Here is a 17,680-nt window from a genome sequence, read left to right as displayed (position 1 = left end):
GGGGCAGAGGCCACCCAGCGACCGCCGCCACCCCCCCACCCCACCTTCAGGGCCCCGCCGCTCCTCCTCGGCCCCCTCGGCGCTTCCCGCTCCTGCCTCGGCCATGGCGGGCGGCCCGTGCCACCGCTCCACAGCGCCCCCGGCCCCGGTGGCATGCAGGAGGTGAGCTGAGGTGAGCAGCAGCAGCAGCAGCAGCAGCAGCAGCAGCCGCCGGTCCCGCCGGCCCGGGGGAGGGCTCAGCGGCGCCCCATCGGCCTCCCCCCGCCTTGGCGCCGCCTCAGCAGCGCCGCCATCTTCTCGCGACATTTGGTGCCTTCCCGCGGAGCTGGGCGGTGTTCTCCCGTTCCTTGAGCAGCGGGGATGGGGGAGACGTGGGGTGAGGCCCGAGCCCCGCGGGAGGGGGTTGTGGCAGTTGGAGAGGCCACAGCGCACCGGCCGTGTTGAATGTATGGCGGAGGTGGCCCCGCTCCCTCCTGGTATGTTGCAGAGCCAGGGTAGGAGTGGGCCACTTTGGCCTTTGCTGTCTGGGGAAAAACCTTACAGCAGCCTTCCAGTACATGGGGAGGGACTTCTAAAAGCAAGTAGTCGTAGAACAAGGAGGAATGGCTTTAAACTAGAAGACATTGGATTTAGACTAGGTTTGAGGAAGAAGCTCTGCACGATGAGGGTGCTGAGGCACTGGCACAGGTTGCCCAGAGAAGCCGTGGCTTGCCCCATCGCTGACAGTGTTCAAGGCCAGGTTGGATGAGGCTTTGAGCAACCTGCTCTAGTGCAAGGTGTGCCTGCCCATGACAGGGGGGTTGGAACTGGATAAGCTTTAAGGTCCCTTCCAACCCAAACCAGTCTGTGATTCCATGAAAATACCAAAATTGCTTTGTACCTGTGAACCTGATAGTTTTCAGGGTACTGTATGGAGGATGCCTTGTCTGAGGAAGAACTGTGATCATGGAATAATTTTAATTATGAAAGGCCTCTGTGGGTCGCCTGGTTCAGTGTGTGGTCAGAGCAGGACAGAGAACAGTCACACCTACCAGTCAAAAAAACACAAAAATAGGGTTAACTTCTAGTAGTATATTAAATTGTGTTAGTAGACTTGGATTAACACTAGATGCACAGGCTGTAGCTATATTTTTTGCTAATGCCAGGAGTGCACTTTTGAAGTGAATCTGCCCATCACCCTCACTGCACTTGGGTTCACATCTTGGAAGAGTCTTGGTGTGTGCGAAGTGTATCATTTTGAGCAAAGACCTGAAGAAGCACTTTCAAGAGCATAACATGCTCCAGCTCTGAACGGACATTGACTCCAGCAGACTCCCTTAGAGCTAGTCTCAAATGAAACCTCTATAACAGGGTGTGGGCATCAGGACCTCAGCAATGCCTGTTCCATTTGACAGAACCTCTCTTACTGTCCTGCCCTGCTTGTTAATGTTTAATACACACTGTGCTTGCTCAGTTCCAGTCGTAGGTGTAGTAGAACAGGCTATCGCCTGGACCCACACATCCCTGCCCGCGCCATCTTCATAGGTGCACGTGTGCCTGCTTCTAGCTGGTGAACTCAGGTATGAGCGATTTTTACATGTACAGTGCAGCTGGTATCACTTACCAGTAAGCCTGGATCTAACTATTGGCAATGTGTGTAAAGGAAGCTACTTCTGCAGGTGTACTGTTTAGTGGGCTTTCAGAGCATCTGTTGTTAGTAGTCCTTTGGAAATGACAAAGGTAGCTGTAAGTATTTTAACATTCTTTAATATCTAAGGTGTTAAAATTTACATGAGCTGCTGACACATGCAGCCCTGAACTCCATTTGTGCCATCTTTTATACTCTGTGAAGCTCCCAACACAGTTTACGCTTGACATGGAATCACCCTGTGTATGTGGAAGTGGGCAGCTCAACATCTAGCCCATCATTATGTCCAAGGATTACACATGGCATGTGGAAGTGCCGAACGGGTAAGCAGCTCTAATAGAATATGCTTGCCTGGGCAGGGAATTGTGGGTTCCAGCTGGGAATGTTGCTGAACAAATGTACTGTGACAGTCTCAATGCCCATTTTTTTCGTAAGGTGCTTTGGAAGGTGCCCTTGCAAACTCAGCTTTTCATCTCAGAATTTTAGCTGCTATGCGATCACACAGTTACTATTGCAGTGATACATATATTCCACTAGGCTGGGTTCAGCTGGCCTTACAGAATTTGTATTGGACAATAGCAATTACAAACCACTTCTGCCTTAAGTGAAATAAAAAGCAGTAGGATTAGCTAAAAACCAGGAGCTAGGATTGCTGTCTTTGAGAAAATCATTATAATTAATGCACATTTGTTTTATTCATGTACTACAACTGATACTGGAAAATATTTCTAACAGTTTATTCCTAGGGGTCTTAAATGTCATATTTGGCCCTGGCAAAATACTCTTTTTGCCCCAGTTTTAAAGCTAGGAGTTCCCTCCTCCAGCTTTGCATCACCACTGGACGCCCAAACGTGAGGGAGATTTCAGAAGAGTGAGTCAGTTGTATCAACTAAAACATGTTTGAGAGACTCAGTAACCACAGAAAATTGAAGATGGCCATTGTTGCAAAGCTCAGTGAGATAAAGAGTTAAATAGTTTCAGAAAACCGCTTGAACAAACTTAATAGCTTAACAGCTATTAAATACAAAAGCCCTCCATACGAGGACATTCAATGAGGACATTTAAAATGCCTCTTCTTTTTCTTTTTAAGTGACTTACTAGAAACAGAGCTAATGTACCTTATCCATATTTTATTTTAGTGCAGCAGTAGAAGTACTTGTAATTCAATGCAGAAATTTTTGTCTAGGTCAGAAAATCAGAGCAATCTCTTAGCAGTATTTCTGCCTGTCATGTTGCTTCTGTGCATTTCTCTTGATCTCATGGTCAGTGTCACACCTTGGCACTTAGGGAGTTCTTGTAAACATAATGTGCTCCAAATCATTAACAGAGATTCTAGACATCATTTACTATACTTGTTTCTTATTCAAATGTGATGACTGGTCTCTATGGAACATCTCATACATCTCGTATATGACAGTAATTGGTCTTTATAACACATAGTTAGCTTTGAGTCTTGGCAGAGTAGGATCCCAGTTTATATAAGGCACTGATTTTGAATAGGCCACACTTGATATTTTTGCCCCATTTTTAGGTGAGCGCTTTCTCTTGAGGAGCCTTTACCTATAAAATACAGAACAGAATGCTTTATGTAAGCCTCTTTTTTCCAAACAACTTATACAACAACTTGCTAAAGGGGTGAAAATAACAATCAAATCTCAGAACAATTAAATAATAGCCTGAGACTAAGCAGTTAAAGAAAGGTCTCTGTATTATTCCTCCTTTTTCTTTTCAGTAAATGATTAATGACATCCAAAGCATAGCATGTCTTAGCTGTTACGCAGGACATGAGGAGCATGCAGTCAGCATTTCCCTGAGATACCATCTTGAAGAGGATGCAGATTGCTTTGTGTATTTGTGAGGGCCAGGCTAGCTGCATGCATGCCACACTTAAGAGACTTATTTCGTAAGCTGAAAGTGACTGGACAAAAGCAATCTCCTCCTTTGAGGGAGCACTGGGAGTCTGTGTAATTAGAGTGACCTGTATTGCTTCACTTTGAAAACATACTTGGGTGACTGCTTAGGGTGAGCTAACCAACTTTTTTCTATTGAAACTTTGTAGCAGTAAACCAAAGTTACTCAGCATACCTGTAAATAAAACCACAGATTTTTCACAGACTTCTCTTCCAGAACACAAGTGTTTGTGGTTTCCCTCCAATCATGGTATTACATGGCTCAAAGTAATGTAAAGAACAATGCCTGTGTCTTGAAATCAAGTGTGTTTTTATACAGGACACCTGAACCAGATAGCTAGTTAGAAGAATGAATACAATAACACACACGCACACACCATGATCAATTTACTTTGAGATTTCCTAACCAAGTTAAAGTAAGTCAAAAAGATCAGTATTTTCCAAAGTGCCTACTTTATTTTGGAGTCCTGGCTGGTGAGGTTTGTCCCCACAAAGTAATTCACTTGCTTGTAAATTTCTTGCCTAAAAGTCTCTCAATTTGATGGTGCCACTTTTGACTTAAAACCAAAATAGTGCTCAGTTTTTAAACAGCCTTTTCATTCCTGGCCGAAACTGGTATTTTCTGAATGCATGACAAGAGCCTAACGTCTGATGTGTCTGAAAAACAGTATTGCTGTGACAGAGCTCTACACAAGGATAAATAAAGCTGCTTAAGGCAACTGTTGAAATGAAAAGCAATGGAATTGTGCCCATAGTGTACAACTGGCCACCTCTAAGCTGAGTCCTACCTCTCTAGGCTCAGCAAGATCCCACCCAGTGCCTTTTCTGCTGTGACTAAAGGAGAACAAAACCAGCTGTGAGGGCAGGGCATCTCCAAGGACAAAACATCTTCTCTTGGGTTTGCATGCAACTAATCTGTGAACCTCCAAGCTGTAGTTGTCTCACCCACCTTGCCTGCAAAGGTCCTGACAGTGCCTTACATGACAAAGCCTTCTCCTTGGTTAAAGCAGACTTGTCAGATTTTCAAGTGTTGATAGCCTTGCATTAAATAGCTGGTATAGGAGCAATGTGAAGATACAGACATGTAAACCACGTGTAGTCAGTCTGTGCCACTGAGTTGAGGCAGACTTAACTGGAGAGGTAAACCCAACAACTGTGGCACAGAGTAGGCCCATAAGTATGTCTAATGTCACTCAGCAGAACTGTGCTCATTGAATGCATCGCATTCATAGTTCACTACCTGAGAATTTCATAAATCAAGAAGTCACGCTGATCCCTCTGCTTCCTAGAATGTGCAAAATCCATACCGGGGCCCAGTTATGTACTATGCTCTTTCAGAAAAAGGCATTAAAATAAATTTCACACATTTTGCAAAGTTTCCTTGAGGCATTAGTTTCATTTTGTTTATTAAAAAAAATAGGTAATATTTTCTTCTTTAATAGCAGAGGTGCCACCCAAGTTTGTCACCATTGTAATGTGAAGCCGCAAGGCATCCTCTTCACGTACTGCCTTTCAACTGACTGAATTGCGTAGGCAGTAGAATCTCCTTGTCTTATTTGTAAAGGATACAGAAGCAGCATCAGCAAACAGCTTGCTTTTGAGACCATCCTTGTTCACTGGTTTCTTTGGACCTTAGATAGGGATCTTCGGCTGACATTAGTGGGAGCTGGACAAGACCTTGCAGGCAGCCTGCTGGATTAAAAATCTTGAGATGCATGTCTGGTTTAACAATGATTTGCACTGTCATGATCAAAAAGTCACTCAAGTTCTTATCTGACTCTTCATTATTATTAAATAGATACATTGAAGTCAGAAGCAGACTTTGTAGAGAAATAAAGTGTCCAAGAGCAGGACAGCTGTTGCAGTTTTTGAAGAAGTCCTGATGCTAGAGAGACGTATCTTCACATCAGTGTTCCCATTTCAAGTCTCAAAGTTTTGTGGATAGCCCCATGTGCACAGGCATGGGGACAGGGATTGTCTTGGCACCTGCTTCCTGTTGGAGCTCCATTACCTTCATATTGGTTTTAGATTAGACATTAGGAAGATTTAGGTAGATTTAGATTAGGTTTTAGGAGGAAGTTCTTCCCTTTGAGGTTGGTGAGGTGGTGGCCCAGGGTGCCTAGAGAAGCTGTGGCTGCCCCAGCCCTGGCAATGTTCAAGGCCAGGTTGGATGGAGCTTGGAGCAACCTGCTCTAGTGGAACGTGTCCTTGCCCATGGCAGGGGGGTTGGAACTAGATGAGCTTTAAGGTCCCTTCCAACCCAAAACCTTCTGTGATTCTACGATTCCAGCATGAACATCCACACCGACAGGCAGATTCTGAATACGTCCCTGGAAGGAAACAAGGTGTTACATAGGCTTGGTGCATATGTAACACTTGCTGTCTGTACCTGCCATCTCTGATTCAAAACGTGGAGCAGGGATTGTGGTTATGCTTTTACACAACAGCTTCAAGGTCACAGCACGTACTCAGCTGATGAGCTGACCTCTTAACATCATCTAGTTTTGTGGCTAGGAAATGTAAGAGTCAAGGGCAAAGATTTTATCTTTGGAGCATGGAGGATGGGCAGAGACCCCTGGGGGGAAGGAACTGCTACCAACTGAAGGTGGACTGCATGGGGACAGCACGTATAGGGAGCATGTATTCCTAGAGGAGAGAGAAGCAGCAGCAGATGGTGACTCACTAGAAACGGATTAAAGCAGCTGCTACAGAAACAAGATGTGGCATCAAGGGTCAGTTCAAATCAGAAACAGACTGCTTCTAGCAGAGCCTGACTTGATTGGGAAATGAGAAACCTGGGTTAATTTCCCTGCTCAGCATGAGGAGGTTCAAGCCTACACGTCCCATTTCCCCAGAGAACAGTAACCTCCACGCTATCATGTAACCTGGAGAAAGGAGGTGGTGGGAGGAGTAGGAGGCAGTGAGATAAACTCTGCAAGTATGAAGATTCATTTCCCCTCACACTGACTGTAGAAGTGCTCCTGTGTGAAGTGTACAAATCCCACTGCCATCACTATTGACAGAGAAGAAATTCAGTGTATTATATATATACACACATTAACTTGCCCTTCAACTATCCTAACAGCTCATGTACCTGGTTTCTTTCAGGTAGCAGCTTCTTTGAGGCAGAGTGGTGTTCTGTGAGGCAGAGCCTGAACCCAGCTTGGCTGACCCACTACAGTCCACTGGTACCCACATTTAAAACCTGCTTTCATCTTTGAAATTCAGCTATGGAATAGGCATTTTACAACCTCTGTAATACTTAAAATTTTCATGCATGATAAAAAAAAAAATTACCTTAAAGGTTAAGACCTTCCTGAACTACAGAGATAAACGTGTCTGACTGGCGCTGGAAACCACTATTGTCATCACTCCCAACAGCAAGAAAGACTGTTTTGAATACTTCTCCCTTCTCTTTCCATAAGAAGAGCCTCAGGAAAGATATTTTATTGTCTAGAGCACAACTGTTTTGCTTATATGCAAGATACACTTTGTAAAAGAATGAAGAAATGAAATATAGTAGGTTTTATACAGCATGTTTTATAAACACTATGTAGTATTTAAAAGTGGTCGATTTAAAAACAAGAAACATTTCTGCACATGATGAATGCATAGCCTTTATATTTGCCATTAAAGTGCTGTATTTTTGAGGAATACTAAATTTGGTAATGCAAGGAGATAAAGAACTAAGCCTGCTTATCCTTACGATACGTAGCTCTGAGATACGATGTGGTTATTGAAAAAAATGTGTAATCCCGTTGAATAAAATTTGATACAATTTTAACAGGATTTTACATGTACTAAGAACAGCAATTCTCAAGTGGAAGGGCCTCCAGAAAGAAAGGCCAGTCACCAGCTGTGAGTTCCACTTTCCTTTCAGCTGCTCAACTCTAATATTTTTACATGACTGTTTCACACCTGTGTCTGCTGCTGCTGCTCTAAACTCAGCAAGAAAGAGGGAACAATAGGACAAAATTGTTTCTACGGTGAATCAAGCCTCCAACTGCCCACAGAGGCCTTTATTCAATAAATCATGGCCTACAGGGAAGAAGGTCTCTTCTGAAAAGCAGTAACCATTGTAGAAGTAATTTCACATGACTGCACTCGGTACAAGATGAGCAATTTCCGTGATCTCTACTTTCTGATTGAGGGAGTAGCACCACTGGGGTTTTCACTATCCATGGAATTCAGGATGAGATACACAAAACAGCCCCTCAATACCTGAGATGTTGCCCGTTCTGGAAAATAAGCATTTGAAGTACATGGTGTGAAAGAATAAAACCAGCAACTTTACAAAAAGAATGCTACTTTTATTTTCAAATGCTGTAAAAAGCCTCATATAAATTTTTATAATGCTTCTATGTAACTTTCCCAACCACAACTAATGAAACAGTCTAGGAAAAATATAGCAGTTGCCATTTCGACTCCAAGAATGAGCTGCTGTAAGATATCAACATTAAAAGGACAAGGTACAGTATGTTACAATGCTTGTAATTGCTCATATTATTGAAAAAGTGAGAGCACTTCCTAAGCATTAGAGTATAACCGGGCTAAACTGCAGTATTCCCTACTTGCTGCTGCACAGAAGGAAAATCACCTCTTTAGAAGGAGCTGATGCAACCCTGTGTACTGCTTCTGCCCATTTTTCTTAGTGTGGAGAGCTTTCAGCAAGCCCCTTTGCACTTAGGTGAATTCACCCATGTCAGATGCTATTATTCCATACTGTATCCAACGGCTCAGGTGTTTGAACAATTGACCTATAAAAATAACACATAACTCTCCAGCAAGGCAAATTCAACAGTGCAAATGCGGTATCAACAATATTTGATTTCTGAATGCTGGCAATTTTTTTAACTCCTTTTGCACATGAAACAACCTCTGCTGATGTCCTGGAGCTAAGGCCACTCACTCATGCTGATAGGAGTGCAAAAGCTCAGCTGCGTTTCCCAATCCAAGCTTCCTCCCCAGTTTCAGGGTATTCAGATCCAGGATTTGGATTCAGGCTCACCCCTTCCATCAATGCACTCAAGTTTTCTCTGCTGGTATGGGTTAACTTCCCAGCAAATCTCTGATTACAATTTGCATACACAATTCCACATTTTTAACAGAAGTTAACAAAACATACTTCCAGAAAATAATTTTTCACATGGTTGCAATCATCAAGCCATTTCAGGATCTTTGGTACTCCAAGAATAAGAAAAATAAATGGCACAGTGACAAACATCACCAAAGGAAAACACATAACCATCCAAAGGAATAAGACATAAAATAAACAACAGATATGTTGCACTTCCGTGTTTTGAAGCCAGTGTAGACTAACCTTCTGTTCTTTTTAGTCCATACAGTGTCACAGTTTCAACTTTAAAAAAAAACAAACTATCCTAAAAGCAGCAGTTAATATTCTGTTTAACTTGACTTACTGATTAAAATAATGCTGTGCTTAAAAAATCCCAAAACAACCAAAAAACAAACTACCACAATGCAGTTGATGCTAAATAGGCTGCAGGCTGTTTCCCTATGGATATAACTCCTATGTGAGCACTGATATGATTAATCATCCTCAACTTTAAATGAGTATTATCTTTAGTGTTACAAATATGAGGGTTGAGCTGTTTTCCCAGGTTTGTAAACCAGTGAGTATGTACAGACGTTGTTGTTTAATAGCTTTAAATTGTGTATTTATCTCCCCTCCCCTGAACCCTGCAGGATAAAGAAAAAAATCACCAGTATTTACTCAGCATTTGCAGTTTCCATGAAACTTATCTTGTCTCAGGACATTCAAGCAAAGACTTCTGTTTATATTATGCAAATAGGGTTACTCTGGTCTTTTGAAACGTGTTGTTCGCAGGAATTCCACTTCTGGTGCACACAGTGCCCTATGAATGACATAGGAAATTAAAACTAGGAAAAATCCTATTTTGAATAGCAGTGTCCTTTGCGGCCAAGTTTGCATTGCAGGTATTTTTTGCTCAGGCTCCTCTGTCTTATAGAATGGACTGAAGGCCTTAAAAAAGGGATTTCTTTTCCTGAGAAGCCTCAGAAGCTGCTAGGGCACAGGCAGAATGCAGCCTTAAAGTGTAAAGATGGACTGAAGTGAGTGACCACCTTTGGCCAGTCTTTGGATGGATACAGGCTGAGCTTCACTACACTGAGAAGGCTAAGAACAACACTGGGGAATTGCTGAGGGACCTTGTCACAACCGTATAAGGTCTGGGAAAAACAATGTGGAGATCAATGAACTGTTCCCAGGTAGTGATGAGCATTTAGGCAAAAGCATAAACTGTATAAATTGAATGGTCCTTGAGGCACTGGCTACTCCTCTTTGATGGCCTTAAGACTACAATTTTTTGCAGAAATGCAGTATAAATAGCATATTAGATGCTTGAAGGGAAACAAAATAATGGAGGAAAGACATCACTGAAGGCCTTGAATCTGGTAGCTGTTGGATCAGGGAAGACCACGTGCACGTGAACGTGCCACATAAATCTGGTTGGCAAGTGTCGGGTTTTTTTTATGCAGAAGATGAACACTGCAGTGTTTTTAAAGCATACAAATAACTCAGAACAGCTGCACCATGGTGCCTAACAGCAATAAATATTTCTGTAATGGCTTTATAAATAGTCCCTTCCATTTTGCTGCAAAAGCCAGTCTAATGGAGCCTTCCCTACTCTATGCAAAAACATCCTGTGCTTCACTCCAATGGGTGCTGCAGAGGTTTTAGAGTGTCTGTCATTTCCGTTCAGAGGAAGACAGCGACAGTGACTCTGCTTGTTTAATTACTAGGGAATTGTTGGTTGCTGCAAATCTCTTTTAACCAGAAAGTGACATCAAAAATCTCTGCTGTATTGTGATAGATCCAAAGTATTGCAGATAATATTCTAGTACAGGCAGAGATTAACAGGTAAATTTGCCAACACCCACTTAATTGTGAACTGTTGAGGTGTGCAATTCAATCCTCAACCGCTGCTGGGCTGAGAAACAAAACCATACACTGCATATGGAGGGATTTCTGCTTCAGTTTCCTTGACCTAGGAGGAGACCTGTCTCTGCTGCAAATCAGTCATCCGCAGACTGGGGAGAAAAGCAGTTGGATGTTCTGCCTAATTCAGTCATGGATGTCTGCAGTCCTTGGAAACTGGACAGCAGACTCATCGATCCTTTGTAATCCCATGGTCCATGTTAGATGGAGATCCTAGAAGACAATGGAGCCCACAGGAGAGTCTGACACAGGGTATTCTAGAAAGACAAGGCTAAAGCAGGATCCCTTCTGCCTGGAACTTCTCAGGGTGATGAAAAAGGAAAAGCAACAATTTGATCACTCTTATAGAATACATTTTGCACTGACAGAAGAGGCTATTTGAATTACAAGCAGCAAAAAGATGATCTGCTTTACAGCAGAGGCAGGAATGCGGTCCTGGAAACTGCCATCTCTTCAGAACTTGGAATCAGAAGATCTCCCTTCTGTGAAAAATCTGTATGATTTTTACTCAGATTCCTTTTTTCTTCTGAAGTTGCCAAAAGGCGTCATCATCTTAAACAGTAATACCCATCAACTATCATTTAAAGCTAAAGTACCACTGAAGAGATCACAGGGACAGTCTCACCACCACAGACAGTGGGAAAAGGAAGGAAGAGAAGAAGGAATGATCAGATGATAAAGCCCTCCAGTGCACAAAAGCAAAGGCAGACAGGGTACAAATAGGCCCACAGGACATTGCTATTTAAAATAACTCAATGTTGCCACACTCATGGGGTATCTGCAGACCACAACTGGAACACCCTGGAGCAACTGTTCAGAGAATTTTGCAAATGTGGACAATGGGTTTTTATACTGCATATCTAAAACCCAGGTAAGCAGTATAGTAACAATGCTGCATAAAAGGATATGTTTTACTCCTGGCTGGATTAGATGGTTTACAGTACAAAAGCCACAGTACAGAGAGGCATAATTAACCGTTATACACACATAGGCAGGGCAGTTAAAGGGATGTATGTTCCTTTTATTCCAGTACCTTTGTATAATAAAGTTAACAAAAATATTCAAATATTAAAAAAAAAAAAAGAAAAAAAAGGAAAAAAAAAACAAACCAGCCAGTTGGCACTGCCAACTAATTCCTGTAGTAGTCTCAGAAATCCTAATCCTGTAGAATTTCCTTGTGAAATTGATGCGCACCAGAGTCAATGTATTGATAACTAATGCCAAGCGGGTCTGGTGATGCAGCTACCTGAGGTTTGTGTTTTTGTATCTTTTGTGGGGTTGTGTTTTGTTTCACAACTTCCCCGCTTTCATGTACGAAGGGATTGAGCCACGCTGCGTGAGCCCTTCAAACCTCTTGTAGGTATAATTGAGGAAAACCCAGTCTTTGGATTTGTAGTCAGGTTCCGTTGTGTTTGGCACTAGAATTCAGAAACACAAGTAAAAACAAAACAATTAAAAACCAACACTACTTCTGAGAGGACTTTTCACAGAGCACTGATATAAACCGCCTTGAGCTCTTATTCCCCTAGTAAGCAGAAGAAATCCTGTTTCTGATCAAGTCAGTTTGCCTTTTTCAGTATGTCTACACACCCTCACAGGCTCATGGGAGCTTGTTAGCAGACCTTGACAAAAAACTCTTAACACAGCCAACAGGATACACAATTACGGTAAACACATTTAGGATGCTCCATGCACAGCAAACACACGTATACATATTGTGTTATCCTCAACACAAACAGAAGAAAAGGGATATCCAAGTTCTCCCAATAGAATTACATATATCAGACATACTACTTTCCCAGAACTTCCTCCTTCTTACAGCTTCCAGCAAGGTTTGTACAGCCTCTTTTTATTCCATGAGCAGTCCACATGGCTGGCATGCTGTACACAGACATTGACTGCAGTAGGCTTCTCTATTTAGCTCCTGGTTACTGCTTTTAAAGTTCTACAATAATATTTTCAACTTGAGATACCAAACACACCAATATTAAAGTTATGTAGGTATCTAGATGTACAGTGTCAGTTTCACTGGGGCTGAAATGCCAAAACCAATACAAATGTACCTGGCATTATCCAAATACAGACTTAAACAGCTGTTCTTAGACACTGGAGATTGACTGCTTTTGCATTAAACTTCCTTGCCATTAAATAAAAGCCATTTCAGAAAAAAAGCCCTAGCTTTTTGATAATTCTCATGGTTGTTAGCACATCTACACTTATCTGTCCTCAATCAATCTTTGTTATGTATCTGCCTATCTTTAAGCAATTAATAATTAATTGAAAACAGTGGGAGTTGGGAGAACTTGGCATATGAGAGAATCAAACCTTTTATGTGTAAAAATTTCCTACCACTTGCCAATAGAAATTAACAATTACAAAAGCTTCAATGATTTGCAGAACCACTCAGGTGCATAAATCATTATGTTAACTCATCATCTGTCTGAAATGTTTTGCCCACACATATGTGAAGATTTATGTTTGGCATGAAACACAGAAGTCATTAAAGATCAAAAGCAAGTCAGTGCATGTTTTACCAGAATTTGGTTAGACAGACTGCATGGTAGAAAACTGCACTCTTTTCTGTGCTTGCTATATATGTGAATGCTTTTTATTAACTGTTACAATCTGTGGGCTTTCCCCCTCTCCCCCCCTCCAAAGTTCTAAGGAAGTAGAAGCTATGAGAGATCATAGGTTTACATTCTTTCTTTGAAAGAAAGTCTCTAGATCATGTCTGATTAGAGCATCAAAAAAATTAATATCAGCCACCACAACAACAGCATCTGGCTCATCAGAGATAGAAATTTAGGATTTACAACAGCAGTCTCACCTGGCTGTAAAATATCAGATTCAGGAAATTCATCGAAATTGGAAGTATCATCAATACTTTTGATTTCTATAGGGATTGCAGCTGGTCTTTCCCTGCAAATAGAAACAAGTGCCAGAAGAGTGAATAGTAGGAAGAGATACATTAAAATCCAGTTTTAACTTAGCTTTTTACAGTAACAATATGCCTTTAAAACACAAAGGTTCCATTGAGTCCATCAGTGATGTATCTGACTTTCCTGTTTGCTGACACCATGGGGAGATTTACTGGTTTCCTATCTGGCATTAGTATCTTCTTGACAAACACAATTTTCCCATTAATCGAAACAGCATTCCACACTTATCTGCCATATTGCTATTGCTATGATCTTAGTTGTCACCAACTTCATTTCATAAACCCAGCTGAGCAGGACTTCACTTGCATTTGGAGCCCAGATGTGTTACAATTCCAGTGCTCAGAAGCAGCCTGGACCTCATCCAAATACCTGCCAACTGTAGTTCTTATTTCTGACACTCAGTCACCAGTATCTTTCATCCAAAATGGGTTGGCTCTGACATGTTACTGCTTTATTAGCTTAACAATTAATTAGGGAGCCCTTTAAGAAGTCTTAAAGTGGCTTTCGAAATTGTTTAAGTGGCGTGTCCCACAAAAGCATTCAAACTGGAACACAGCACTGTGGGGAAGTCATTAATTTACACCTGTAAATTAATTTAAACTTATTACAGTTGTAATTATTACAATTACTATTAAATACCCTCCTGAGTGGAACAGGGAAACCATTTCACCAGGTTGCCAAATGTGGCATGAACAGATATGTTACTGCTCTTGTTGGTTATTAATACCTCCCACGCTGAGGAGAGGAATTAAATGAGGCTTTCTGCACCAGAGGAAATGAGAAGTACAAGAGCTGTACAACCACATGGCCTCAGTACGTATTTTCATGTGGAAAATTCAGTATTACTGAGGGAAAAAAAAAAAAAAAGACTACCTCAGACCTCACGGAGAGCTGAACAATAGCCATCATTGCAACTGAAAGGATCTGTGGGGTCACCGAATTCTGCTCTAAAGCTGTTATCACTTTGAGCATGTGCAGCTGTAGCTCAGAATCGGCAGGCGCGAGCTCAGGCTGGAACTGGCACAGCTGCCTCGGCCATACCCTCTACCCAGGCTTGGCCCAGCAGAATTTGGCCACAGAGGTGAGTCAGTGCCTCTGCCCAGTGCCCTGTAGACATACCGGTTCCTTCAGGTGTAGCATCTGCAGCATGCAATAAAGACATGCCCTGTATTTTCCTCTCACTTGCTGCCTCTTGCCTCTTCATTCATCTATTTCCCCTGTATTTCTGGAATAGAGTTTGCTTTTCTTGTGTTCCTATTACAAAAAGTTAATTATAGCGATAGCTGCAGAGCCCATTACTACTGGAAGAGGAGGTCTGTGCTGACATCAGAGCATACATCAGGAATAACACAGCCACCTGTCGTGGTTTAAACCCAGTCAGCCACACAGTCTCTACTCCCCCCCACACTTTCTTTCCTTCCTTCCCCACCCCACCTCCCCGCTCCCGGAGGGATGGGGAGGAGAACTGAAAGAATGTAACTCCCATGGGTTGAAGATAAGAACAGTCCAGTAACTAATATATAAAACAAATCACTGCTGCTACCAGCAATGATAATAATGATAAGGGAAATAACAAGGGAAGAGAATATGATACCACCCACCGAAACGAGCCTGACCCAGAAGAGAGCGAGTGCCCTTCTGGGTCACTCCCAGTTACCTCCCCAGGCATGACGTGCTGTGGTATGGAATACCTCTTTGGCTAGCTTGGGTCAGGTGTCCTGTCTCTGCTTCCTCCCAGCCTCCCCTCCTCCCTGGCAGAGCATGAGACTCACAAAGTCCTTGGTCAGAGTAAATATTATTTAGCAACAACTGAAAACATCAGTGTTATCAGCACTGTTCCCAGGCTGAAAGTCAAAAACACAATGCTGCACCAGCTACTAAGAAGGAGAAAAATTGACTGCTACTGCTAAACCCAGGACACCACCCTACCACAGTTTCTTTCCATCCTGGGCACTCTTGGGCAATCTGAGGCATCTCAAGACATTTAAGTTCTGACCAGATCTGTGAATGTCAGCAAGGCCTGAAAATCTTTGTTGTCACCCACCTACTGCCAGTAGCTGCCTTTCAAAATGAAAGATAAATTGAAAATAATTATCCTTGACATTATAGTACATGAAATTCTTGCTTTCATGGCTTTTATTCTCTCTATAAAATGTGTGTATGTATCTATGCATACCTGATGTGTCCCCAGTCCACACCCTCAAAAAATGGGTGACTTTTTATTTCTTCTACTCCGTTACTACCAATTCTATTTTCTGAGTCAATACAAAACCTGAAAAAGGGGAAAAAAATAAAGGGAAAGTTACAATCAATGCAAACAGAAGCAGCAGCAAATAAAAGTGCTGTGGCACCCTGTATCAGGAATATGAGGAAGTCATTTCCAATTGTTCCATCACTTGGGGTAATGTAAAAGCAGCCTGTTGCATCTAGGAGAAGCAAAATACTGTTAAGAGTCCCAAAACAAAAAGCTATGATGACAACATCCTACACTGCTGCATCCACATCTTCAAAGTTTGTGAGAAGTTGCAGCAGATCTAGCCCTGTAAAGTCAGTTTGGAATGGAGGCTAAGTCCCTACCACTCAAAACTCCTCTGCATGTTCTCAACTATTTAAAATCCACATTTCCAAGTCAAACTAACAGGAACAGATACATTCAGTGAAATAGGACCACTCTCTGATGTCACATTTTGGAACTACAATGAGTCACACACATTCAAAGCATGCCATGTCCCTATTCTCCCTATCATCTCCTTAGACAACCAGGTGCTGGTGGTACAAAGACCCAAGGCCTATTTGTGATATGGCCCAGCTGTATAACCTTATCTCAGACTCTACAAGACACTGTCAATTTATGAGAAGCAGCTGTGAGAAAGTCCATAGAGTCAAGTAAGAAGAAACAGGTGAAAATGGAGATAGAGATAGGACTGTTCCCTGCTTAGGTAGGCAGGAGAAAAAACACCAACAGCAGAAAGTATAAAATCCTGAAATAAAATAATAGGGAGGTGAAAGCTCTCTGACAGCAACTCAGTGACATCAGGGATTTGTTCCAGTGACTAGCAGAGGCTGACACTTCTTCCCTGGACTGATGCCTGCCTGCACCAATGCCTAAGCTGGCTGGAAAAGATTCTCATCAGAAGTAGCTCGTAAAGGAGATGATGAGCCTACCAATGCTTAGCCTAGGAGTTATTAAATCCTAGCTATCTTTTGTGTGTTAGCAAAGCTAAAACTGCTTTATATTTTTACACTGTCCTTGCAGTCTCTTTAAGTACAACCAAAGATGTCACCAATGCCACAAAGAGGGAGGCTTACAATAACAGGAAAAAACGCCCATGTCAAACAAAAAGCTTGGTCTTGCCAAGTGTGGAGTCACCTAATGACCTCCTGGAAATCAGGAGTACTTGGTAGCATGGGGATGTGGGCCTCCTGTTGCTCTAAAACTCAACTGGCCTTTGTTAAATGAAATCCTGTTTGCCTATATGAGCAAAGCCTCTGGTGGTTGATTTAGTTATCCTGAATTCAGTTTCTCCACATGATCACATCATTCACATTCACAAGGCACTTTTCACATGAGCACACTGCAATACAAAAAAAGGCACCATCTCACTAGTTAGGGAAATATTCAGCAAGTGATTTAGTAACATAGCAAGTTAGGCTGTAACTGTCTCCAATTATAGTCTGTAATGAATGTTCTTCTACTTGTAGTCAAGTGTCACTTGGAAAAAACACTGCTTACATTTCTACTGTACCCCAGCCATCTGGTTGATGCCAAGTACTAATAATAGACCCCAAACCTTGTAAAACAGTTAGCCAGACCAGACTGCAGGACTTGTCAGGCTTTGTCTGAACTTAAGCTTATTTTAGATCGGTTTTATCTCTATCCATAAAAATAAAGAAACTTCAGCTTTGTCTGCAACTTCCTTTAAGTTGAAATATATGTTGTCTGAACTTGTCCAAGCTGTAATGGATAAACTACCCAATGGCCAGCTGTTTGTTGCCTAACCTGCTAGTTTGACCTCATTTTAGTAAATGGCCTATAACAAAAGCTGGCTTACCCTAATTTAAGCCCTTCCATGTATGGAGAAAAACTAACAAATTCAAATAGTCATTGTATAAGTAAGTTCATGAGCAAGACGTTAACAAATATACTGCCTGAAATATCTAAAAATGCTCCAAACACAGCCAAGACTGAGGAGGAAGAAATTCTCAGCAGCAACACTATACTCTT

General features: G+C 42.0%; 2 protein-coding genes and 1 long non-coding RNA gene across 7 annotated transcripts in view; 1 reads left to right on the top strand and 2 right to left on the bottom strand.

Annotated features, from left to right (window-relative positions):
- BMAL2 (basic helix-loop-helix ARNT like 2) overlaps positions 1-178 on the bottom strand; it is a 38,263-nt gene extending 38,085 nt beyond the window's left edge. For all 5 annotated transcript variants that reach the window (XR_009967818.1, XM_062634846.1, XM_062634848.1 and 2 more), the window contains exon 1: positions 45-178. Coding sequence is in view for 4 of the 5 variants with exons in the window: in XM_062634846.1 (XP_062490830.1) it covers positions 45-105 (61 nt within the window). In the remaining variant the exon portion in view is untranslated. The remainder of the gene's footprint in view (positions 1-44) is intronic.
- On the top strand, positions 45-7,321 carry LOC134172076 (uncharacterized). Its single transcript, XR_009967819.1, has 2 exons — positions 45-172; positions 6,646-7,321. It is a non-coding gene; the product is annotated as an uncharacterized LOC134172076 (long non-coding RNA).
- A 4,195-nt stretch (positions 7,322-11,516) lies between these two features.
- STK38L (serine/threonine kinase 38 like) overlaps positions 11,517-17,680 on the bottom strand; it is a 49,029-nt gene continuing 42,865 nt past the window's right edge. The window contains exons 12-14 of the mRNA XM_062634859.1: positions 15,632-15,727; positions 13,344-13,435; positions 11,517-11,934 (exon numbers count right to left, since the gene is read on the bottom strand). Of these exons, the coding sequence (XP_062490843.1) occupies positions 11,807-11,934; positions 13,344-13,435; positions 15,632-15,727 (316 nt within the window). The 3' untranslated portion in view covers positions 11,517-11,806. The remainder of the gene's footprint in view (positions 11,935-13,343; positions 13,436-15,631; positions 15,728-17,680) is intronic.

Source organism: Pezoporus occidentalis, unplaced genomic scaffold (genome assembly GCF_034315485.1).
Source record: "Pezoporus occidentalis ecotype Australia unplaced genomic scaffold, CSIRO_AGI_Poc_V1 ctg44, whole genome shotgun sequence".
Classification (NCBI taxonomy): domain Eukaryota; kingdom Metazoa; phylum Chordata; class Aves; order Psittaciformes; family Psittacidae; genus Pezoporus; species Pezoporus occidentalis.
This window is presented reverse-complemented; position numbering and strand designations above follow the sequence as displayed.